The 26,372-nt window shown below is 43.1% G+C and overlaps 1 protein-coding gene across 1 annotated transcript in view; it reads left to right on the forward strand.

The window, feature by feature from the left end:
• COL28A1 (collagen type XXVIII alpha 1 chain) overlaps positions 1-26,372 on the forward strand; it is a 129,296-nt gene that overhangs the window by 11,333 nt on the left and 91,591 nt on the right. Inside the window, exons 8-11 of the mRNA XM_006114506.4 lie at positions 193-219; positions 1,794-1,838; positions 6,385-6,429; positions 10,223-10,276. Coding sequence (XP_006114568.2) covers positions 193-219; positions 1,794-1,838; positions 6,385-6,429; positions 10,223-10,276 — 171 coding nt within the window. The remainder of the gene's footprint in view (positions 1-192; positions 220-1,793; positions 1,839-6,384; positions 6,430-10,222; positions 10,277-26,372) is intronic.

Consider the following 26,372-nt stretch of genomic DNA (forward strand, 5'->3'; position numbering starts at 1 on the left):
GGGAATGGAAGGGTGCATGTGGAAAATGCTATAACTTAAGTCTACAGAAGATGACAACTTTTTACAACCATATTTAAGCTTCGTTATACTTGATAAGATTATTGAATATAACACCTAACTACATTTTTCCTGTTAGTAATGTAATTATGTTCTATATCTTCAGATAATTTTTTAATCTATATTTTTAAATAGGGGGCTCCTGGCAACAAGGGAGAAAAGGTAAGATCTTTAAAAAAAATGAGGTGAGCCTAAGGCCAGATTATCATTCAATGAAAATCCTCATGGGAGATTCAGCAGAAAGTTCTTTGTTAAGCCCTGAACCTACAAACACATATACGTATATTAATGTTACTACCATGAGCAGTACCACTGAAATCAGTAGAAGTATTCATGGTAGTACAGTTAATCATGACTGTTTGGAGTTGGAGCCATCACTGGTTGTTGATGTGATCTTTCAGGGGGTCTCTACTACCCTTTGACTGGCTTTCTGTGGCTAGCCCATGGTCAGTGCAGTTCTTGGCTCCTGGACGCTCTCTCATTAGGCCTCGTGGGCTGCTTCAGTCACTTTGGGCTGGGGTTCTGGAGGTAGCTTGGTGCAGGGATATTAACACTTCATTGTCTCAGGCCTTTCTACCTCTCTTCCTTCTCTAAGCACTCTCCCCCTACAGCAGGCCTTGTGTTCCCTTTGGTTGCGGTTGTGAGTGCCTGCCTCTGTGATTGGCAGTTGTGACAGCTGCCTTGTGTCAGTCTGCTTCCCTATAGGCAGGAGAGACTCCCAGCCCCTTTCTGCTTTTGCTCAGTATATGGTTGAGAAACTTTATTTACAGTATTTAAAAAAAAAGTTGGGGAGGAGACAATATTTCGGACACAGTAAATTCTGGGGAGGGGGAAGGATTAGGATTGGGTGGGATGTTAAGAAGAAAGAAAATTAAATATATTTCTATGGATACAGGAGGTAAATTGAGGTAATATATTTAGAAAATTAAATATAGACACAGGAGGTAATCTTAGTAGCTGAATAAAAACATTGACCAAATATTATGGAAGTTTGCTTCAAAATAACAATTAGGATTGTTAGTGAAAATTGTCACTAAGATTTCAATATAATGCAGATCAAAGTGACTGAAAAATATGAGAGTCCAAACTAACATGTCTATCATCACTCATCATAGACAGCCAAAAATAGAAACAGAGCTACCCTGCGTGTATGTCCCAAATTTGGCTTGCAAACTGGTCATTCCACAAGGATTATTAATGCAATAACAGTGAAAATGCTTCTCTGTGCCTTCATACTAATAAAGTATTTTCATTCATGGATATATGCTCAAGACACAAATGCTTTTCTTCACTCCCAAAGTTACTCCTAATTTTATGGAATTTGATTTCTGGGAAACATGAAAACTAGACTTATTTATTACGATCAGTTTTATGACATATTTGCTTGGAGTTATTTGTCCACCTAATTTACTTCATTGTGTGAACCCAATCTTGCAGACATTACCCAGACAAAACTCACATATACCATACTAATGAGCATGGTACAACAACTTAGATAAATAGAACCATCCAGTTAGAGGTTTGCCTGAATAAAGACTTCAAGACTGGGTAGTGTGGCATTGAATATAATATTCCCTAACCATGTAGATAACAATGTTATAGGAAATAAACTTACATATGCTAAGTAGAGCAGAACTTGATATAGTGACAATGCTTACAAATCTTCAGAAACACCAAAACTCTTGTATCACCATAACATTAATGCATTTTAATTAACCAAAAAATAATTTTTATAGGGTGGAAGAGGAGAATGTGGGACACCAGGATTAAAAGGAGACAGAGTAAGTATGACTTTTTAAATTAAAATATTGTTCATGGTGTGAACTGTGGAGCACATATATAAGTATCACCACACCATCCTGTGCACTAAATGAGACAGGTGGGGATCAGGTGATTAAAGTCTATAACTATACACATACACTTGGGAGCCTGAAGTGGGACATCCTTAAATCTAGAATTTCCTAACTTTTGACACCGTGACTTTGAAGATATAGAAATTTTATTTTAATACAGTATTATGTGTAATGTACTAGTTTTTCAAAAAGCAAACTAAAAATCCAGCAACCATAAGAGAAACTGCTTCCAGCTCTATCTGTAAGGGGCTGCTAGTAAATTCCATAAAACATTTTTTTGATAATTTTTCGAGCTTCCCCTGCCTCTTGTCACACTTTGTAACACTGAAACAAATGTGTAAATTTAAAGACCCCTGCCATATTTTACCTAATTTATATACAGTCCCTAATCATATGCATACAAATGCTATATAGATTCTGTCCCTATTTTTGAATATATCCTATAAAGTGAGTTACAAATGCATACAGGTATGAGGCAAATCCCACTGAAGACAATAGCAATCATGCTGTTAACTTTGTTGATTTTGAATCAGGCTTATGGAAAGACAATATAGTCTAGTCCTCTCTATGTAAACATTTATTATGATAAAAACATTGACATGGATTAGACATTTATGTAAGAAATTAAAAATTAATTGACACAAAACGTATAGCAGTTACTCTTAAGAGCTATCAATTAGCGTTGTGACTACATCATATTATCAAAGTATTTATACTTTTTCTTTGATATTATACTCTGCAACAAGTATGCCTTATTAAAACCAACAATGAACAGTTTCTTAGTGTCTATAGAGCAGTCATTTGATTTAAGTTGACAAAGCAGATGTCTGTGAAACATTTCCTTTGGCAGCTAGGACATACTTTTAAGCAATAAGATTTTTCACAAAGAAAGAAAACCTACTAGATCATGTGAAACAGCAGGGATTCAGAAATCTCTTTAAGGGCAAATGAATCAGAAGAGATAATGACATTGAAGAAATAGATGAGTTGAACATCTAACATTCCAAAAAAACGTGATTTGGGGCAACATTTTAAAAGCAGTAGGAGGCAAACTGAAATGTGTATTGTATTAAGATAAAAAGAAGTTGTTCAGAAGCTGGCAAATAACATAGACAAAGCATCCAAAAAATCAGACATAAAAACTATATGCCGAGACTAGAGAAAGCTAAGCAGTAGTCTTCTGTTTAATTTCTGTTAAGAATAGTGATGAAAAACAAATTCTTGTAAAGAAATTATAATGGAGTAAGCACTTGAAGTTACTGGACAGACTAGAGATATAGTTACCCCCAGAATTATCTGCTCAAACCACATTTGCAAAAATAGATGAAGATCTGCAAAACATCCCAAGAATTTAAAAACAAATAAAAAATTGTGCTACTGGAAAATCTTCAGACCCTGAACACATGTAGGAGGAGTGTCAAGAACACAACTCTGATATTCAGAACCAAATTTAGAAGCTGCAGTGATTGGCGTGTAGTACAATAGGCCGTATTGTTGGCTGTCTTGGAGGAGGCTTTATTTTTCTTCTTTCTAATGTAATTAATTACACTGACTTTAGCACAGCATCTTTAGCTCAGCACAGATGTTTCCTACTGCCTACAAGTTGGGTTTCCCTAAGTACAGATGAGACTAGACTACAAACAATGGCTCAAAATGCAGAAAACTTGTCTTGGTTTGAAATCAGACCTCTTTCTAACCAGGTGTGCATATTCTCAGTGTAAGCTGTATTCTATACACACTTACCACCACAAAGCGTTTCATTCTAGTGGTTGCTTTGCCATTTCCATTTAATTTTACAAGTGTGCATTAAATCAATGTGGCTACTTATGGTAGCAAGCACTACTAACTCAGTAGTTAATCCCTGAAGGATCAGGCCCTCATATGTCCGGATACATACAATGACTTGGCCTTTGGAATCTATTTCAGTATGAGGAAATAGCTGATGGAATGTAATGCTTTCAATGTCATTGCTTTATTTGTCAGGAGAATTACTGGATCTAAACAAAACACATGCTGTGGAAAGAGCAGCCAGATCCATTGATTTCTATTTATGTAGAAATATAAAAAAAAGAAGAAAGAATGAAGAGGAAAAAAACCAGGGGAACATCTGGATTGGTCTAAAATTCTTTTTACTTTGTAAGCAAATTGTAATTGAGCCAGATGTAGTTAAAATGTGGAAAGTTTGCATTTTGGTCATTAGTGGAAAAAGTAGTAGAGAGAAGACTCAGTGGGGTAGCTGTGTTAGTCTTTATCAGCAAAAACAATGAGAAATCCTGTGGCACTTTAAAGACAAACAGATTTATTAGGGCCTAAGCTTTGGTGGGTAAAACACACTTTACCCGCTAAAGCTTATGCACTAATAAATCTTAGTCTCTAAGGGCATGTCTACACTACAGAAAAGATCAACCCTCTGGAGGTCAATCATCTAGCATTCAATTTAGTGGATTTAGTGTAGACCCCCAAATCGTACTCTGATGGCAATCCCTGATGGTGTTCTGTACTGCTCATTCTGTGAGGAGTAAGGGAAGCTGTAAGGAGCATAGGCTCCCATCTGCCTCCCACAGTGTAGATGAGGAGGCGGCTCGGCTTAAGGTAAGGTGAATTCAGCTATCCATTTTGCATAGTTGAACAGTGTAAATTAAGCTGACTTGACTGGCTTAGTGTAGACCAGGCCTCAGGTGCCATAGGACTCCTCATTGTTTTTGTTAGTGATTTATGATCTACACTGGAACTGGAAAGTAGCTGTAACTAGTAAATCCCTTTTTATGGAGAATAAATATGTGAGCTAAGAAGATAATAGATAAATATAATTTTTCTTTTGAAGGTAAAGGATTTTATGATTATTGCAAACTGTATGTCTGATTCTACTTCTGTGTCTATTGCTAAATTTGAAGTAACTTAAAGTCAGTTGAAGTTACTACACTATAAAACTTATACAAGTGAAATCAGACTCAATCGAAGTATCATCATCATTGTTAAAGATTTTTCCATCAGATATATCAGTAGAAATTGAGATTCAGAACATGTATCAGATGACAACCGGCTAAGCAGCCAACCACTCTTGTTTGTCAAAAAGGACTGTTTTCTGAGGGCACATCAGTACTGTAATGTAAACCTAGGATTAGTGGAACTCAAGTGAATGGTCCCTGGGCTTTTGAACCTAGGGCACGGGTGGCCAAACCGTTCCAGACAAAGAGCCAAGATCCAGCTGGATCCAGCGTGAAGAGCCAGGGCAAAAAAATGGTAGAGCAAAAATAAAACAAAAAATGATTGGCCTTTTAAGAAGGCTTTTTGGCCTCAGCAGGCACCTGTTGGCAGCCACCATTTTGGATTTGCCATTTTGGATCTGGACAGCTCCCCTGCCCCACTGAGCACAGGGGAACCAGGAGGTGGAGGCGGCTTCATGGGCAACTTCGCAAGCTGCACTGACGGGGGGAAGAGCCGCATGCAGCTTACGAGCCGCGGATTGGCCACACCTGACCTAGGGTTTGAGCATCTACATACATTTGTTGCCCCAGTTTGGGAACTATTGACCCCTGGGTCTTGAGCATCTATACTGCATTATGTGCACCTGAGTCCAACCATGCATATCTAAGACTTTCTACCATCTTCCCAAAAGTTGGCCACTGTAGTCTTTTGGTAACAGGGCAGTGTAGCAGGGCTTGATTGTCCAGAGGACAAAGAAAGTTAGCTCATGGGATTGTGGGATACTATTGTCAGACTTTGACAGTGCTTGTCCAGTGAAGCTGAATATACATTGCAAAGCAATAGAACTTGAATCCTGGTTCTTGGTCTGAACTCTGGGTTATCGAGATTTGTGTGTAAATGGAAGGAGGGTTAGGTCTGAGTCTGAGTTCAAACTTTGGATTTACATTGCAGTATAAATATACCCTAAGCTATTTTGTATATATTTTATAATAAAGGTCTCTGATCAAACATCAAGAGACAATTAAAAGGGAAAACAGAGAATTACTAAAAACACAACAAAAACAGCAGCTGGTCTACACCGAAAGCTTTTATATGCATAGTTATGACTCTCAGCGGTATGGAAAATTCATACCCTTAGGAAATATATCTACGCTGATCTAATCTGCAGTGTAGGCAGCGCAAGGTTGAGGGAATAATTTTACCACCTCTTAGGAAGGTAGAATAATCACAGCCACAGGAGGACCTCTCTTGTTGCTGAAGTGAATGTTTACACTGACACACTCCAGCTCCAGGACTGTGGCTGTGCTGCTATAACATTTTAAGTGTAGTCATAGCCACAGTAGAGTAGAGAATGAAATTCCAAGGAAAATCAGGAATGGAGACGTGAAATAAATAGATCTCATTTGTTTTGTATACTCATTTGTATACTACATTGCTGTATACTACAAAAACAATTGGGCTATATTTTCAACACTGTACTTCAGCACAATAGGGTTCTAAATGCAGTTAGTGGATAAATTGCACATTCCTACTTTTCCCTCCACAGGGATTAGAAGGCCCTCTTGGACTAAAAGGACCCCGGGGACCACAGGTGAGTGAGCTGAAAGTTATTAAATAATAAAAAGTACTACAGGTTGAAACTCTGCAGTCTGTTACCCTCAGGACCTAACTGGTTCTGAACCAGAGAATTTTCTGGACCATAGGAGCTCAATATTGTCTAGCAGCAATACCAACACTTCCACTGCTTACTGGGCTGTGAGGGGACATGTATAGGATAAATTAGAGCTAAATAACAGCATAGATCACTAAGAGATAGGACTGTAAACAAACTTCATGGAACCACAGGAAACTTGCCCACACCCATGAAAAGTGGACATCTAGCTAATTGAAATCTTTCTGGATGATGGATGTTTCCAGACAAGAGAGTTTTGGACTAGAGAGGTTAAACCTGTTTTGGGCGTGTTCTCTGTTAACTTGTTTTGTAGTTATCACACAATCCGCTTTATTGAAAGTTGAATATTTTGACAAATAAAATAAATCATGGTAACTCTCTGTATTTCAGAAAATTCTTTATGGGCCAAATCTTGGCTCTTGCTGTGTATCTGGCACAAAGCCTAGCCACAGCTGCGTGGCTCAGTTGTAGAGCTCTCCACAAACTGTGGGAGATATTTCTCCTGTTAGGATGATCACATAGCATCTATGTTATTGCCTAATGACATAGAGTCTCAAGCGCCACCCCTCAATGACCATATATGGTGGCCTCCCCAAAGTCCTAGCAAGATGGGCAATGTACTGTCCAGATGAATAATAGCTGGAGGGATAGAACTGGTTGAGGAGCCCAAATGCCAATATCATCATCAAATGTGCATTGTCTACTGAAGACCCGTTGCATGAGCCAGAGTGACCATAGATGATGGCATCATACCAAACATTATAGAGTTAAGTTCCCAGATCTGGCTCAGTTCTGCAAATCCACAAATAACTAAGAAACAACTTAGCGGAAAAACTTTCTACTTAGGTCAAGTCATAATGAACTGAATATGCTTTTCCTTTTAATGTACAGTAGTCTTTGGAGTTTTTAGTTCTTTGATGCCCTTGTTTCAAAACTAATCCTGGATATTGTTAATATTATAGTACAATAGTGTGCATTGAGTTTATGTTTGGCAGACTTGTGATGTTATCCTAAAATAGAGGATTAATCCAAGGATGTTCAGCACTTTACTGTAACAGTGAACTATGTGATCTAAATAATTACTAATGGGAATACAGTTCCTTCACTGACCAAAAGGAACATGCCTAATAACAAATTGGATAGTGATTCATCTCATTTGCAGAAAATTACATTATTAGATTCCCTTGCATCCTGCCTGGTGCACATTTTCTATTGCACAAAGATTGCTTCATCTCACTTCTTGATAATCTATTTTTCACCATGAGAAATACATCAAAAAAGTGATGTGATTTCCAAAACTTCTATTAGGAATTATTTTCAAGTCTTTTCTTCTCGTAGGTTTAAAATTATTTTTTTTTATTTATAAGCCGCTAATGTATTAACAGAATAGCATAGAATTTATTTTTATTTAAAAACAAACATTTGATTAAAGCCAATTAACATTGTTAATAGCAAGTAATAACCAACTCTAAATAATAAATCCAAGGAAATAAAGAATAAAGGCATACATTTACATACATCACCTTCTCACACATAGTCACCATCCTTACCTGAGCAAATGAACCATTCTCAACCTCAGTCAGAAAGGCGACCACCAGACACCATTAAATATGCCTTTTGTTCCTATAGGAAGAGTCTTTGCCAGCTTGTGTGATTTGATAATTTGCCTTTTGGAATTTTTACTGTTTTGTGTGTTTTTTATTGATGGTTATGATGTTTTTCTAATTATGTGTGAACTATATTAAGTTTTGACTGTGTAGCAGCACCAGTGTGTTGTTGCATGGTTTGTACAGCAATCTGTATTGTTTATTAGGCAAGAGAGAAGTACGTACAAGACATTGTTTTTTTTTTGCCAAGCCTGCCACAGTGGTACAAAAATATGGCTTTTTACAAGTTTTGTAAACAAATTAGTTTGGGGCAAATAAGTCTGATTTAAACTTTGATAGGACTGCCTTTACTGTTCAAGTAAAATTCTCAGTCATAATTATTAAAAGACCTACCCTTCTTTTAAAGACTGGATTTGTTTGTTCTTTGAGTGGCCCATTAATATAGATCTACAACTTCTTTGGGGCAGCTTTGGCACTGGTGTGATCTATAGCTGTGAAGCATGGCTGTACTCTGAGGGAAATTCTTGCCCGTACTTTTTGTTTTTACTGGCATATAATTGCCGAGTATTTCCCAAACATTTTACTGTAAAAAAAGCACTTTTTCATGTTTGAAACCTCTTTGTTGCTCATGAATATCTCTGCCCATCCAACAGGAAAATTCCACGATGCTTCATAGGGTATGTCTATGCAGCATAGAAAAACCCACAGCTGGTCTGCGCCAGCCCACTCAACCTTATGGGGGTTGGGCTGTGGGGCTGCTTCATTGCTGTGTCGATGTCCAGGGTTGGCCTGGATCCCAAGCTCTGGGACACTCTCATCCCTTTGGTCTTAGAACCTGGACCTCACACCAAGCCTGGAAGTCTACACAGCAATGAAACAGCCCCATGAGCCCAAGTCTGGCACAGGCCAGCCACATGTTTTCCTTGGTTGTGTAACCATACCTATACACCAGGGGTGGGGGACCTCAGGCCCGGGGGCTAGATGTGGCCCCAGAGCCTCAGGGCTCCCATAGCATTGAGGAGCCTGCACTGGTGCTCCAGCCCTCTGCTGTTCCACCGTGGATCTGAAGCACACAAAATCTACTAGGCTGCCCCCTCCTGCCAGGGTCTGGCATGGGAGGGCAATGTGGGGAGTGTCTTTCTCCTTCTCAGTCGGGGGCCACATCAGTGAGGGGTTTTTGTTTTAATTTGCTTCTCGCTGGCTGATTTTTCTGTGGGTCAGTGTCCTCTGACCCAAAAAAGTTTCCCCACTCCTGTGATACGCAGAGGCCCAAAGATTTGCCAGAACTCTGCCCAACAGTTCCTCTGGTGATCCATTCTGTTGCTGGGAGCTGCAATGAAATGCACTGCACAGCTTCATTATGGGCAGCCTGCCAAATGGTCATGGGATTTGGATCTGATTCTGTTGAGGGCTGCTTGTCTAGGATGTATAACAATTAGATCCATGAATCTGCTATTTCTCATAGTCAGTCTGCCCTCACTGGGCTGACCACCCATTTGGGATATGGATGCACTCCTACCTCCACATATTTCAGAACGGACTGCAGACTGGGCACCTTACATACCCCTCACAAATATCAGAGGCTTGTTTCCCTTGTCTCTGAGAACACAGTTGTGGCCACAGTACCGATTAGCTATACAAATATCTTGCAGAAAACAATGTATTTCAGAAAACCAAAATAAACTACAGCTCGGCAGTTGATTGCTGGCCTCACAGAAGTGGTTACTTTTCAGACTTGAATGGAAAGAGAAGGGTGGTGGCTTGTGAACTTGCATAGGAAGAGAATTCCTGGCAAAGGAGGCGATATGGAAGTAGCACAGCATCAGAAGCAGGAGAAAGTGAGGAGCAGGAAGTTCCAAATAAAATGCATTTAGTTTATATGTACAAGTATAATATTCATTCTGCCAGAGCTTGTTATTATTATTAATGTGTATTATGATAACACCTTGCAGTAAGGGCTCTATTATGCTAGGTACTGTACAAATGTAGAATAAAGACAGCTTTAGCTTTAAGGATATTTTGCTGTATTGTGTTCAAGACAACATTCAAAAGAATCATTTGCATGTTTGCAGAAAGCTAAATCTGTGGTATTTATCTTGGTATAGGGAATCAGTGGACCACCAGGCATGCCAGGTCCAAATGGTATTCAAGGAAATAAGGTAAGATATAGGACTGTCTGTGTGCAAGATAAGCTATAGCAGAGCACTAGATTACAGTTTTCATCACTGTGATGTCATGAGTTTCTTGACAGTGGTGTCCTGAGCCTGAGAATAACATACGGTAGGGGAGTGTCATTAGATTAAATATTAATGTTCCTGAGATGGCTCTCTGGTTCCAAATCCATTCAGACAGTTTGAGTGCATCTACACAGCACCCTAAACTCCAAATAAGATACACAATTTGTATTATTTCAAATCTATTTCAAAAAAGCTTATTTTGAAATTTGGTGCGACTACACAGCACAAAATCTGGAAATAACATGCTATTTTGAGCCTTATCCCTTGTGCAAAGAGGTTTAACCAGGATGATGAAATAGTGTGCTCCTTATTTCAAAAAATATTTCAAAATAATGGGCGGCTTGCGTAAATGTGGTAGCTATTTCGGCATAGCTGCGGTATCCCAAAATAGCCATGCAGTGTAGATGTACCCTTTGATACATACATATTTAGGCTGAAATGTTTTGTGCTTGAATATTGTTGAAGTAGTTTGATATATTTCTGTTTTGTTTTTGAGAACTTCAGAGATGAAAGAGCTCTTAAAAAGAGTTAAATATTTATGTGATGCTGTTTGTGTTACATGGATTGAAAATAGTATTAAAAACCATTCTACTAGGCTTTGGTCCTGAGTGAAGGTTAATGCCTTTGATATATATAAGACAGATTGTTCAGAAAGAATGAGTTCTAGCTAGAGGCATTTTTCCTGTTCACAAATTGTTAGCAAATGTATTTGTTTTACTCAAAATTTCCCATATTTTCACTGAGTGCAGTGAAGTAAAATCTCTGCTCGAGCTGGCCGACATGGTCTGAGGTCCTGTGGATCAGGAGGCCATCTGTTCGGGAATGTGGCATGGCACCTGTTCTAGGCGGGGTTACTCTCCCCCCTGAAAGAACAGGTACGCAGCTTGGTAGTCCTCCTGGACCCTTTTTTAACATTTGAAAATCAGATTTCTTCAGTGGCCAGGAGTGCCTTTGGGTAACTTCGTTTGATCTGCCAGCTGCAACCCTTACTGAACAAACATGACTTGGCCACAGTCATCCATGCTCTTGTTACATCCCGACTGGATTACTGTAATGCACTTTATGTAGGGCTGCCTCTAAAGAGCCTTTGGAAACTTCAACTGGTCCAGAATGCGGCTGCTCGAGTTTTAACTAACACTAGTTATATGGAGCACATTATGCCAGTGCTTCGGCAACTGCACTGATTTCTGGTATGTTTCCAGGCACAATTTAAGGTTTTAGTTATGACCTATAAAGCCTTAAATGAGTTGGGTCCAGGGTATCTGAAGGACCGTCTTCTCCCATATGAACCTGCCCGGGGATTGAGGTCAGCTGGGGAGGCTTTGCTTCATGTTCCCTAACTTGTGGAGATAAGGTTAACATCTACGCAGAACAGGGCATTCTCGGCTTTTGCTCCCAGGCTGTGGAATTCTCTTCCTCGGGATAGTCGCATGGCGCCAACGCTAGCGTTGTTTTGGCGTCAGGCTAAAGCTACCCTTTTTACTCATGCTTTTATTAGTGTTTGCGTCTGTCTGTGTGTGTTCCTCCTCTCTATAGGCTGTGTTTAGCCTGGCACGATCTTGAGCCAAAGCGGCCGCTCTTGTGCAAAAACTTGCTGCCCGTCTACACTGGCCGTGTGTTATTGTGCAAGTAAACTGACGTTCTACTGTATGAAATCAGGGCTTCTTGTGCAAGAACTATGATGCTCCCGCTCAAGAATAAGCCCTTTTGCACAACTATTCTTGCGCAAGAGGCCAGTATAGACAGGCAACATGACTTTCTTGCACGAGAAAGCCCTATGGTTAAAATGGCCATCAGAGCTTTCTTGCGCAAGAGAGCATCTACACTGGCATGGATGCTCTTGTGCAAAAGCACATGCCAGTGTAGATGCTCTCTTGCACAACTACTTTAACACAAGAACTCTTGCGCTAAAGAGCTTTTGCGCAATATCATGCCAGTGTAGACATAGCCTGTATGTTTTTAGCTGGTTATGTCCGCCGAGGTCTCATATTTTAAATTCTCATATTTTAAATTTTTATATATATTTGTATTTTTTTTGTTTGTTCTTATAAGCTGCCTTGAATATTTTAAATAGAAAGGCGGGGTTACAATATTTAAATAAATAATACATAAATAAATAAAATCCTCATACATCTCTGTCAAAATTTAAGGGCCGGGGCTAACACCTGCAAGTTGCCCATTTTATTGCAGAACTAGGGGAAGTCTAATGAATGAAATGCCCTTCTTAGTTTCCATTAGAACTGGGTGTACAACTTAGGATATATTCATGTTTTGTTCCTGAAGCAGTAAAGAATAGCTGTAAATGTGGAAAATATTTATGATATAAATAATTTTGGAATCCTGGCCTCTTGTCTTCCTAACAAATGCTTTTCTTGTTCTTTTTCTCCATTTTTTTATGAAAAAAGCAAAACACTATAACGGATTATTTCAGCAAGAGAAAAAAAAAGGGGAGGTGGTTCTAAAAGGAACTATTCATGCATGTAGCAAAATAGCAATGTTTCTACTAAGCCTGATATAAGCTTTGCAAAAGTTAGAAGCCTTGGCTTCATTCTGTAATTTCACATTGACAGTGCATGAACTGTATTACCAGTAAAACCCCCTCTTGCACAAGAGCCGTTCTTCCTGAAAAAATGAGGAAGAACGGCTCTTGCACAAGAGGGGTTTGCACAAAAATGGCTGTGAATTAATTATGCAAATGAAGTGCGGCGATATTCTACTCCATGCTTCATTTACATAAGCTTTTGCAGAAGAAGGCTGCAGTATAAACGTAGCCTTAGCTGTTCAAATGTTCTTACTGAGGCTATGTCTACACTATACTGATGTATCGGAAAGAGGTACGCAAATTGCTCAAAAGAGGTTTTTCCGAAATTTGGCCCATCTACACTGGGCCAAATTTCGGAAAAGCCTCCTCTTTCGGAAGAGCCCTTCTTCCTTTTGGGAGGAGGAAGACAGGACTTCTGAAAGAGCATGTGTACACACACACACACACACACACACACACACACGCAGAGCGTTGCCTGGATGTGGCAGAGTTTTTCCAGGATACCTCTGATATCCTTGGAAAAACCCTGTAGTGTAGACACAGCCCCATTCTACATTAAATTTGTTCAGTGTACACACAAATATTTCTCCTAACTGCCAGCTCTGCAAAGTCATTCTGGGTTCTGAGAAATAATGGGTTCTTCCTGGGTTATGCAGTATCACTTGTAATAAAGATTCTGCAGGCCAAATTTTGCCCTTATTTATATTTGTATAATTCCCCTGGTTGCTACCTAGATTTAAATCTGGTTATAGAATAATGTAGGTATAGAGAGACAAATATATAGATATCACTTACTCCAATTATCTCGTGCCACAGTTAAATGTTGTGAATATACACAACTTAATTTCTTTGAGATGAGTAACCTCCCGCCCCCTCCCTCCCACAGGAAACAATGAATGTTGATTCACAGCTTAATAACCACCCACTCAGCTAGCCTTTTCCACTTGTGCTTTATGGTAATCAGACACGTAACAAACTTCTCAACTTCAGTTATCCGTACAGAAGGATTATTGAGCAACTCTTAAAAATTAGTTTTCCATACACATAGTGTGGTGAATTTGAACTTAGAGCCACTCTCTCCAACAGTATGCATAATCCGTCTAGCCTGAGTATAATAGCAATGCAGCCATTCACTTGCCATGTAGAAGCATTTGTTGTTGTTTAGCTGAGCTGGTGACTAACTTCTCTGATTTGGGGAAATTAAGGCTGGCTTTTCAGCACTGATACAAATATGGCATAACTCAGAACACTATTACTGAACATGTCTCTTCATTATGAGGTCAAGTTAGGACATGATCTGGAAAAGGAATTTTCAGTGCTAGTGAGCATGTGAGATTCAGGCTATGTCTACACTGCAGGCTTCTTGCACAAGAACTTTTTGTGCAAGAGTTCTTGCACAAAAGTATCTTGTGCAAAGAGCATGTCCACACTACCATATGCTTTTGCCAAGAGATGTGCTTTTGTTCAAGAGCATCCATGACAGTGTGGACGCTCTCTTTGCGAGAAAGCTCTGCTGGCCATTTTATCCATAGGAGTTTCTTGCTCAAGAAACCCCTGTTGCCTGTCCACATATGCCTTTTTGCACAAGAGCTCTTGTGCAAAAAGGCTTATTCCTTGTGGGGAGAGGAATAACACTTGCTCAAAAAGCCCTCTCTTCCAATGCTTTACTATACTTTTTCTTGTGCAAGAATGGGCTTGTAGTGTGGACGCTCTGTACGTTTTTGCGCAAAAACTCTGCAGCATAGACATAGCCTCAGGGTACATCTACACTTAGTGATCTGAGTAGATTTATACTCTGGCATCTAGGTCGAGCTGCCAGCCCTGCAACCCTAGGCCACATTGCTATTTCCTGCCTGATAGCTTGAAAAAAACTGGCACATGTTTCTCTGTTAGTGCTGGGAAGCACTCTCCTAGCTGCAGTATAGACATAGCCTAAATCTGTCATGCTTGCTAGAATGGACTCATCCTCTTCCAGACACAGGCTTGAGCCCAATGCCCTGTCTGTCTTTTATAAATCTCTCAGACCTAGGGTTGTAGGATCCTTTGGCAGAGGGTTCAAGCCCAAGTCAAGCTGGAACCGAGGGTTTGAGCCCTATTGCTTTGTAGTGTAGATCCAGAACTTCTGGGAGTACACCAAAAGTATCCTATGGACCAATTTGTCTTCTCTACTCCAAAAATCTCCAGTTGACTCCAGGAAAACAGAAGCATCCATTGTTGGTATAGTACAGCATTACGGTGAGTCTGTATTTAACCCTTCCATTGTCTTCTGAACACTGAGCTGCAAACACAACATCTGAGAGCTTGCTGTGTGCACAATGGAGACTGAACAGAACAAGCACATCACAAAGCATGCTGTTTCATGCTCATGGGAGCACCACCAGATTGTGATAAAGTCTGGCGCAAGGCCCGTACCACTGTGGAGTTTAGTAAGAGTCCTAGGAATGACTGCACCTGCTAGCAAATAGCAAAGAAGCCATCAGCTTTCCAAATTTACTGGATTGATGACCAGTGCAGAGAGAGGATTAAGTAGCTCAAAAGCAAGTATCAGAAAACCAGAAACCAGAACCACACCTTGTAGAACTCACTGACATCACACTCATTTTATAACTAGCTTCTGGCCACTGTGCCACACATAGAGCCTATTGTGGTGCATTAGGACTTGGTCAACCAAGATTGCATCCTGCTGGCTCCCAGAATTGAGCATGTGGACTGATGGGAAGCAGCAGCAAGTGCCAAGTGATGATAGTTAAGTTCATTGTTCCCTCTGATTTTTCCCACTCATGCGTGGAATGAATCATGTTATGTGCAGCAATATAAGAGTGATGTAAGAATTCACCTCCATATTGGTGCATATGACAGAATTAATGGCATTTAAGGGGGGCTCAGGGTAGGGCAGGAGGTTGGGGTCTGGAGGTGAAAGCTATGAGGTGGGGCCAGGAATGAAGGGTTCAGGGTGCAGGAGGGGGATCAGGGCTGAGGGTTGGGGTAGGAGATGAGGGCTCTGGCTGGGGGTGGGGACAAAGGATGAGGCATTTGGAACGCAGGCAGGCTGTCCTGGAACTGTCCTGGAGCTCCAGGCCCACTGCTTAGAGGGAACTTAGGTGAGGTTCCCTTTCTGTCTATCCATGGCAAACATCATCCAAAGAACAAAAGCAGCAGCACTGGACTGAGGGAGGGATCCTGACTGTGAGGAATTCAGACAGTAAAACAGCTGGGATATGTGATGGGAGGATTTGCTTCGAATTCATTTAGCTTGTTGAGTTAGGCATTAGTTGCATTTTACTTTAAATTTCTTGTGACCGATTCTGACTTTTATACCTCATTACTTGTAAAACATTAAACTCTCTTTCTATGAGTAATGCACTTTTTTTTTTTTATCTAACCCAGTGTTTGCACTGAAGAATTTGGGAAACTCCATTTGGGATGGCTGGAGCTGTGCATATCATTTTCTACTAATAAAATGACAGACTTCATAGGAGCTTCCCTCAAGCGGGAGGCTGTCAGTTAGTAGGTCCGAAGTGATAGTTCTCACACCAAAGCTGTGCAAAAAGCATCTCAGGTTAGAGAACTGCGGGTACACAGCTGTTCCTTGTATCTTTGGTAATGTCATGGCAACGCTCTCACAATATATTGAAGTGTAGTTGGAAAAGTAACAGGCCATGATGTGGGCAATGCAGCCACTGACGAGATCAACTGCTATTTCTGTTGAGCGCTGTCTTCCTCCCTTAGTTGCTGTTCTTTTTCAAGGAACAGTGAAGCAAGTGCTTGTTCTCTTGGCCCTGGTCTACACTAGGACCTTATTCTGAAATAACCCCCCTCCCCCAAGTTTAAATTTATAAGTGGTGTGACCATACTACCAAGCCCATTATTTTGAAGTAACAGGCCACAGAATTCAAACTCTGTAGCTCTGCTTTTCATGAGGAATAACGCTAATTCTGAAATAGTAATTTCAAAATAGCTGTAGTGTGGACACTCCGGTGCCACCAATTCAGCCTTATTGGCCTCCGTGAGACCTCCCGCAGCAACCCAGAGTGTTTCCTGGGGCTCTAAGTCTGAGGTAGCACATCCACGTTAACGGAGCCTGTCTTGGCCTAGTTTTGATACTTCCCCATAGTGACGGCACACTAGTTAGAATGTGTTAAATCAGGAGTTCTTAATTTGAACTGAGTCATTTCTAAATAGTTTCCTAGTGAAGATATGATCTTGCGGAGATATTATCCTAATGCTGTGCAGCCAGCACGAGCCTTTCCTCTGGGCATGCCTTTTCTTTAGCCATGCATCCCTCTGCTTCTGGTATGAGACCTGTTCATTGTTCCTGTCTGGAACTCCAATCATAATTCATCACAGAAATATTTCCTCTTGAAATGGTCCATTAAGGTACTTTGGGCCAGGCTTGTATAGCATTGCTGAGGAGGTATAGAAGCCAGCAGAGGTGAGGGAGCCTAGAAAAGGACAAGACATCAAGGGTTATTGGCTCAAATAACTCAGTGTAGGGACACAAACATCGTTCTTGTGGAATTTCAAGGACAATATATGCTGCTTTACAATATTTTCTTCAATGCATGCTTCAGTCCACTGAAGCTAGCTGGATAAAGCCTGGATAATCTCAGTGTAGAGACAATGGCAAGTTAATTGAAAATAGCTTTTAATTTTTTGCTAACAATTTCACAACTTGGGTTTGTCTACACAAGAAAGTTATTTCGAAATAACAGCCATTATTTAGAAATAACTTTCCTAGCGTCTATACAGCCAAACTGCTATTTTGAAATAAATTTGAAATAGCAGAGTGCTTATTTCAAATTTGGTAAACCTCATTCTACAAGGAATAATGCCAAATTTGAAATAGCTATTTCGAAATAAGTGCTGTGTAGACACTTATATCGAAATAGGGGACCTCCAGCCTTCCCAGGGTGCCCTGGTGGCCACTCTGGCCTCAACCAAGAACACTCCTCTCCCTCCCACACTCCCCGGAGCCCTTAAAGGGGTAGACTCTGGCCACAGTGCCTGTGCCAGCTCCAAGCCTGCCAGCCCAGAGCCAGCAGTCACTGCCTCTGACCCAGTGGCCCCAAAACATGAGCCAGCAAGCCACTGGCAGCCAGCCCTCCGCCACTCCCCAGGAACAGTCTGCCAGCTCCCAGGAGCCTGCCAGGGCCCAGAGAAGGTGGGAACCATCCTGGTCCAGGGTGGAGATCATGGACCTTATTCAGGCTTGGAGGGGGGGGCAGGATGCCCCCAACGTCCATGATCTCTGCACTAGATGGAGGAACATGGCTGTCTATGGCAGGATAGCTGCCAGCCTGGCCACCAAAGGCCACATGCAAACCCAGGAGCACATTCGCATGAAAATCAAGTTGGTCCAGTGAGACCACACCCCTGAGCCCTGAGCTTCCCTTCCCTCTTCTTCCCCTTGCTTCCCGCTTCCAGATCCCTCCTCCCCAGGTTTCCCCCTCCTCTCTCCCACCCTCTCCCGCATCCTTTCCCCAGTCTCACCAGAGTTTCATTTTCCACACACCCCCAGTTTTGTTAAATAAAGAGAGTTTGTGTTCATGAAAATATGTGTATTTTATTTTACATCAGGAAGGGGGTGGGGAGGGGTAAGTGGAAGGACGTGAGGGAGAAATGAGGCACAAGCCCCCGTGGGGCACACCAGGGAGACTGTTAGTGCTCCTCAGGGTGGAAGCTTTCTCGCAGGGCTTCCTCGATACTGAGAGTCCCCCAATGGATCTCCCAGATGGCAGCCTGCAGAAACTGCAGCCAGGCTCGCAGCAACGTGTCCACGAGAAGCACCAAAGTGCCCAGGGGCAGCTCTGGCTCCATGTTTCAGAGTGTGTGGTGTCCCAAGTTAGGGCAACCAGAGCACACAGAGAAAATGCTTTGCTGTCCCTCAGTGAGGTAGGGAAACCTGAGAACCGGCTGTCGGGGGGCGGGGGGGGGGTCCCTTTAAGCACAGGCCTCAGATAGCCTCAGGCAGCATCTACACAAAGTACATTCTGACCTGATGCCCTACCGGACCTGGTTCCGGCCAGCCTTAAATGTGATTCAGCATCCACTCAGTGTGGACGCGCTATTTCAAAATGCATTGTGTGTAGATGTGTTATTTCATAATAACCTATTTCAAATTAACTATTTCGAAATAGCTTATTTTGAAATAACTCTGTAGTGTAGATATACCCCTCCTTGGGTTTGGGGTGAGTAAGAGAACAGCCAGTGACATTGTTACAGCTTTCTTTAAATTGATATTTCAGACCTTGCACATTTTAGAGGAAATGGTGGTTCTTGGGGTGCCTGACTGGAAAAAGGAGAGGTCATTCCAAGCTACTGGTGGGAAAGCTGAAGTTTATGCAGTTGTAGTATTCAAATGTATATGTATCAGTATGAGTGGAGTGGGCTGTTTAGCTACTGCAGTGGCCCATTCCTGAAATGTGACTGCCTAGCCGGAGTTTCTACTTCAGGAAGTTAGCACCTGAGAATGGTTCAGAATTGATAAGGGATTAAGCAGGATGCTGTGTTAGCTTCCACATTGCTTATCCAGTTATGGCTGTGTACAGGCACAGAGATCTCAGCCTTTGTCCTCCTCGACCCCGGCACAATCAAACACAAATTCAAACCCTGCTACAAGCTCTGCTGTGGACTATTCCTTGTGAATGCATCAAACAGCCCCCCTAAGTATGGGCTCAGAATTTCCTGCTGCTGTCCGGTTCCAAAGTCTGCTCTGGGAGTAGTTCCAGCAACAGAGTTACTTCATGGTCCTCATATAGTGCAAGCCGCTGACTCCCATCAGTCCCCATACTGGATTTTAAGGCCAGCATGGTGACATCATGGCTGGCCAGGTCATCATACGCCATTGTTGGCCCAGTGCTGGGTACAGGCCCCACACCCAGTCAAACTCATCACAAAACAAGCACAACTTCCTTGAGTTGCCTGAGAAGTGATTCTGGTTTTCTGCTACTTGCTCCTCTCCTTACACTGGTCATCAATCCACTAAATTTGCAGTGCTGCCACACATCTCTCTATTTGCTAGCATGTGAGTTATTCCTGGTACTGTTACTGAAGTCCACAGTTGTGCAGGCCTCATACCACAGATTCACTAATATCTGTTTGTGCTCCCATGATCAAAGAATCCTAGAATCCTAGGGCTGGAAGAGACCTCAGGAGGTCATTGAGTCCAGACCCCTGCCCAAAGCAGGACTAATGCCAATTAAATCACTATGAAGCAGCTTGCTTTGCCAAAGGCTTGCTCTGTTTGGTTTCCATTGCAAACACAGAAGGCTCTCTGCTGGTGTGTTTGTAGCTTGGTGTCAGACGCAATGGAAGAGTTAATGCAGACTTGCTAAGCTGTTTGCTATATGCCCAGGGATGAGCACTTTCATTTTCACTGGAGTCCTTGGGAGTTTATTGGCAGGTCTATGGTCACCAACCCATCAATCGTGATTGACTGGTCAATCAGGAGGCCCCGACCAGTCAATCGCAAGGCATTGGGGCCCCCCCCATTTTCCCCTACCCCCAAGAAGCCCCACTATCTGCCTCCAGCAACAATGGAGGTAGCACCGGCTTCCCACGGGGTGGATGGAAGTCCCGCAGCTGCACACCACTTCCGGGGTTTCAGGAGGAGCACTGGCTGCTCTCCCTCCCCAAAACAGCTGGCGCAGTACCTGAAAGGCCAGGTCTGTGGTGCTCCGAGACATCCTTCCTCTGCGGGGGGGGGGGGAGGGAAGGGGAAGAGGAGCGGGTAGGAATCCCCGGAGGAGGCGCGCATCGGGACGTCCTTCCCCTGCAGGGCAGAGGGGGTAGGAGTCCCCGGAGGAGGCGCATGTGGACTTCCCTCCTCTGCATGGGGGAGGGTGGAAGAGTCCTGGGAGGAGGTGCGTGCCAGGGATTCCCTGTTCCCTGCCCCAGCACCCACTGGCAGCCTGCCACCTGCCCCCCATCAGCACCCTGTCCCCTGCCCCAGCACCCACTGGTGCCCTGTTCCCCTTCCCCTGCCCCCACTAGCACCCTTCCCCAGTACCATGTCCCCTGCCTCCACCAGCACAATTGAGGCCACATTAGTGAGGCTTGGGGAGATTTGGAGGGTTTTTTTTCCATCTCACTTGTGTGGCCCGAACTGACTTTTCTGTGGGTCAGTGACCTCTGACTCAAAACAGGTTCCTCACCCTTCTCATAAATAAAGACAATGCTGAAACTTTTTGTGTTTGACACATTTTATTTGAAAATGAAGCCTGGCCAACAAACCCCCGATTGGGGCCAAGTCACCATCTGGCTGCAGCATCATATCATCAGGTACCGCCCCCGACCCCAAATCTGAGCCTATCATACACTGTAACCCCTGTCCTGAGCCTCACACATCCCCAAACTCCTGCATTCCCACATCCTCAGTCTTCTGCCACAACACTCCTGCACCATCCCCCATGGCAAATCTGTGGCCTGAGCCCATCATACTCCCAGCCTCCCTGCCCTGAGCCCCTCATGCACCCCAAGCCAAACTCCTGCACCCTCACATCCACAAGTCTGTGGCTTGCTCAGCACCCCAACCCTCCACCTGAGCCCAACACTCCCGAGCCTGGAGCCCCCTCTCCGAGCCAGCATCCCCTTCTCCACATCCTCCTGCATCCAAATTCCCTCCCAGAGCTTGCACCTCGCACCCCTTCCCACACCCAAATCCCTCATTCACACCCCAGAGCCCACACATCCTGTCTCAACCCAGTGAGGGTACAGCTAGACTACAAGACTTTTTCCGGGATAAAAACTTTTCCACATCCAGGGATGCGTTTGTTCTTCCACTTTGTTTAGCAGAAGAGTAAACATGCTCTCTCGGCAACCCCTGTATTCCTCATTCCATGAGGAATAAGAGGGCTTCTGAAAGAAGGTTTTTTCTGACATTTGGCCCCGGCCATTGGGCTTCACTCCCTGCCCTGGCAGGACTCCCTGCCACTGGCTCCCCTGTGCTTCCAGCTCTGGCAGGGCTCCTGGTTGCCAGCCCAGCTGTGTTTCTGGCTCTGGACGGGGCTCCTAGCTGCTGGTCCCCTTGCCACTGGCCTGGCTGTTCTTCTGGCCTCAGCAGGTTCCCTGCTGCTGAGCCAGCTGCACTCCCAGCCCTCACAGGGCTTCTGGCCACCAGCCCCTCTTATGCCAACCCGGTTGTGCTCCCAGCACTGTCTGGGTGCCCGGTCACTAGCCCGAGCCCCCTGCCCTCAGCCTGGCTGCATTCCTGACCCTGGCTGGCTCCCTTGCCTCTGGACTTCTGGCCAGCACCCACTCCCAGCCACCGGAGCTCTCTGGTCCAGCATTATCCCTCATCCTGCTGGCCCACAGATGCTGCTGGACCAGAGAGTTCCGGATTTCAGAGGTTAAACCTGTACCAATGTCCTTACATACTAACTAATAATAGCTGCTGAAAAGCTGGTTAAAATCCCATAGTCACTTAAAGGCAAATATAATGGTTTTGCATGGTTAAGCAACATTGTTGGGCACTGCTTGAGCCTCAGTGATACTCCCATTTGCACCCAGCACAGTCTTCATGCACCAACACCTATGTAATTGCATACTCACACGCATTTACATGCATGTGTCATATGGATACCTGGGAAAGAACAAGTGCACTGGTTTTGGAACTATTCCACAGGCTTATCTTTGGAAAGTTCTATTACAAATTGATGGAAGTGGATACAGAAGAAAGTGTCTCTATAGAAGGTGGAAAATTAAGTTTCTAAACACAACGGATTTAATATCAGTTGAAAGGTGAGTCAGTGTTTATCAAATAGTGGTTTTCAGACTGAGATGAGACCCACCACAGTTGTCAGCATCAAAATATTCCGCCAGGGAGCTCTGTGATAGTTTGCTGGATTCTAGAATGAAAACATAATTGTGTAGATACTAGTATTAGATGAATACTGCAAAACTAAAACCAAATCCCACTTTAATTATTTTTGTTTAATTTGTTTTATGTTCACCAGGCGCTTCCTATTCATTCCCTATGAATATTCTAGTCCATGAATGTGCTGGCAGGAATAGTAACTGAAACAGTACATTTTAACAAATATTGCAGAATATTCATGGAAATCATGTGTAGGGGTTCCAGTCATCGTTGTAAGAGACCAGGGTGTAGGTAGTCTTGTCTAGCCGTTAGAGCTGGGCTGATGCCTACAAGCCAAGGGCAGCCATAAGGCAGCAATCAGTAAGCAGGGTTCAGAATAGCAGCTGAAGCCAGGATCAACAGGCAAGAGTCTGGGCACTTTCTGACTAGAGTTGGAGAGATCAGAGCTATTTACTGTCTAGAACAGGAGGCAATAGGCAAGGACAGAGACTAAAGATCACAAAGCAAGGTTAGGTCTGGAGCCGCAAGTGCCCTTTGAAGAAGGGCAGCCTCACATGGGTTCATAGCACTTTGACTGTTTTCTATCCTGGCAGGTCTATTTTAGTTATAAAATAACAACCCTGACTTAGGCGGAGACACTTCATCCAAAACTTGTCATTCATGAGACTGACCAACAGACTCAAGCCCTGAAGTATCTGAAACCTCCTTGGGTCTCTATGGGTACGTCTAAACTACATGGCTCCGTCGACGGAGCCATGTAGATTTGCTGTTTTGGCAAAGGTAAATGAAGCTGCGATTTAAATGATTGCGGCTTCATTTACATTTACATGGCTGCTGCGCTGAGCCGACAAACAGCTGATCAGCTGTTTGTCCGCTCAGCGTGCTAGTCTGGACGCTCCCCTGCCGACATCAAAGCCCTTTGTCAGCAGCCCCGGTAAACCTCATCCCATGAGGAATAACGGGGCTGCCGACAAAGGGCTTTGATGTCGGCAGGGGAGCGTCCAGACTAGCGCGCTGAGCGGACAAACAGCTAATCAGCTGTTTGTTGGCTCAGTGCGGCAGCCATGTAAATGTAAATGAAGCCGCGATCATTTAAATCGCAGCTTCATTTACCTTTGCCTATGTGTCTAATCTACATACCTCTGACGACAGAGGCATGTAGTCTAGACACAGCCTATGTGAAAAACAGGTGACCACCCAGTAAACCAGGTGTAAACTGAAATTCTTCTGCTCTGAATATATAGTACCTATCTTTACCGAAGTAAAAAAATTAAGACAATCCTGACCAACTTTAAACAACTATACTCTAACATCCCTAGTGTTAGAGTAATGCACACACCCCAGCCTGGGGCTCATAAGGGGTATGTCTACACTACAGCACTAATTCAAACTAACTTAATTTAAATTAGTTAATTCAAAATAAGCTAATTCGAATTAGTGCATCTAGACCTAAAAACTAATTTGAATTAGCGTTTTGCTAATTCGAAATAGCATGTCCACACTGAGTGGACCCTGAACCGAAGTTAAGGCTGGCCAGAAGCAGTGCCGGCAAGGCATCAGGTTAGGACTTAGAGTGTGGAGCTGCTGCCTCAGGCTAGCTGAGCGCTGTGCTTAAAGGACCCCGACTCCCACCCCGGACAGACAGTTCTCAGGGTTCCCCGCTTGCTTGTCTAACTCGACGAGGGACAGCAAAGCAGTCCTGTCTTAAGGTGCCCTGAGTGCCCACACTCGGCACATCACAGCACTCAGCCATCAGCTTGGCTGCACTTGCCACAGGCTGCCATCCAGGGGGGTCAATCGAGGGGCTGTCAGGATCCAGGAGGCCCTGCAGGAGAGCTTCCACCCCGAGGAGCCTGCAGAGCCACCCCAGTCCTCCCCATCAGGGGCTCGTGTCCCATTCCTCCCTCACCTCCTTCCACTTACCCCTCCCTAGCCCCCTTCCTGATGTAAAAAATAAAGGACACACGTGTTCAAAAATAGAAGCTCTCTTTATTTAACAAAATTGGGGAGGAGGGATTAACCTCTGGGGAGACTGGGAAAAAGAGGTGGGACAGGAGAAGAGAGAGGGTGGGAGAGAGGAGGGGGAAACTTGGGAGGAGGAAGCTGGAAGGGGGAAGCCAAGGGAAGAAGGAGGAGGAGAAATATAAAACTATGATACGCCATATCTTCAGTACTGTGTACAGATGTGGTCTCCTCACCTCAAAAAAGATATTTTGGCCTTGGAAAGGGTTCAGAAAAGGGCAACTAAAATGATTAGGGGTTTGGAACAGATCCCATATGAAGAGAGGCTAAAGAGATTGGGACTTTTCAGACTGAGGGGGGATATGATAGAGGTCTATAAAATCACGAGTGGTGCAGAGAAGGTGAATAAAGAAAAGTTCTTCATTAGTTCCCATAATAGACGGACTAGAGGACACCAAATGAAATTAATGGACAGCAGGTTTAAAACTAATAAGCGAAAGTTTCACAAGGCATACCGGAGCGGTTGACAAAGGCTTCCCTTGTCGACTGCACTGCATCTAGGACTGCCGCGCTGTGTCAGATCAGCTGATCATTGGCACAGCGCAATGGCCATTTTTATTTTAATGAAGTGGGGATTATTTAAATCCACGCTTCTTTGACTATGCTGAGTAAACTATTTTACATGGCTCCGTCGACAGAGCCATGTAGTCTAGACGTACCCTTAGAGACTAACAAAACATGTAGATGGTATCATGAGCTTTCGTGGGCACAACCCACTTCTTCAGATGAATGACATTTAAGAAACTTCATAATTTCATATACAATGGATATACAGGATAGTAAAGTTCAACACATCATGATTTTTAAAACGATCTCACTAGGCATACTTTGTACAAACATAATCACATAATAGTGGTGAATATATCTCCCAAGTCTTAGGTATAACTATTGGCTATTTGTACTTTTTCCAGTAAAGTTCCCCAGGTAGACAAGCTTTTAGAAGCCTAATTAAAATTTTCAAAAAAGTGTCTTAGGCCAAACAGAAAAGTGTAATTCAGGACACTGTGAGGTGTTCTGTTTAGATGAGGTATGAAGTAAAGTCTTTTTTCTGCCTCAGTCCAAGGTAGAATCTGAATCCACATTTCCTATTTCCCAGGCAAGAGCCTTAGCCAGCAGGCTATAGAAGGCATGGGTGAAAGTAATTAACTACTTTAATAATTTATCAAGGGTCATGATGGATTTTCCACTGACAATTTTTCTAAAAGATATGCTTTCGGAATTCTCCTGGAGAAATGTCCTGTGTCATTCAGGAAGTCAGACTGGACAATCACAGTTGTCTCCTCTGGCCTTAGAATCTAGAGGTATGCCTACACTGCAATGTTATTTCAGGATACTGGAGTATCCAGAAATGGCTATCCCATGTCTTCACAGCAAGCCCATTATTTAGGGCTCACTATTCTGACGTACATGTAAATCTCATTCTACGAGGAGTAAGGGACATTTTGGAATAGCGCTTTATTTTGAAATTTAGTAGACAGCACCAAATGATCATAGGAGTCCTTTTCATTTTCTCTTTAACCCAATGAATATTTAAGTATTTATACACAGTGAAACTGCTTCTACAGGAGAGATTGAAGGCACATTATTCTAGAATAGACTTTAGCTTGGTGGTTAAGAGCTCAGGTAAGCAATAGGTGAGT

This window comes from Pelodiscus sinensis, chromosome 2 (assembly GCF_049634645.1).
Source record: "Pelodiscus sinensis isolate JC-2024 chromosome 2, ASM4963464v1, whole genome shotgun sequence".
In the NCBI taxonomy this organism is placed as follows: Eukaryota; Metazoa; Chordata; order Testudines; family Trionychidae; genus Pelodiscus; species Pelodiscus sinensis.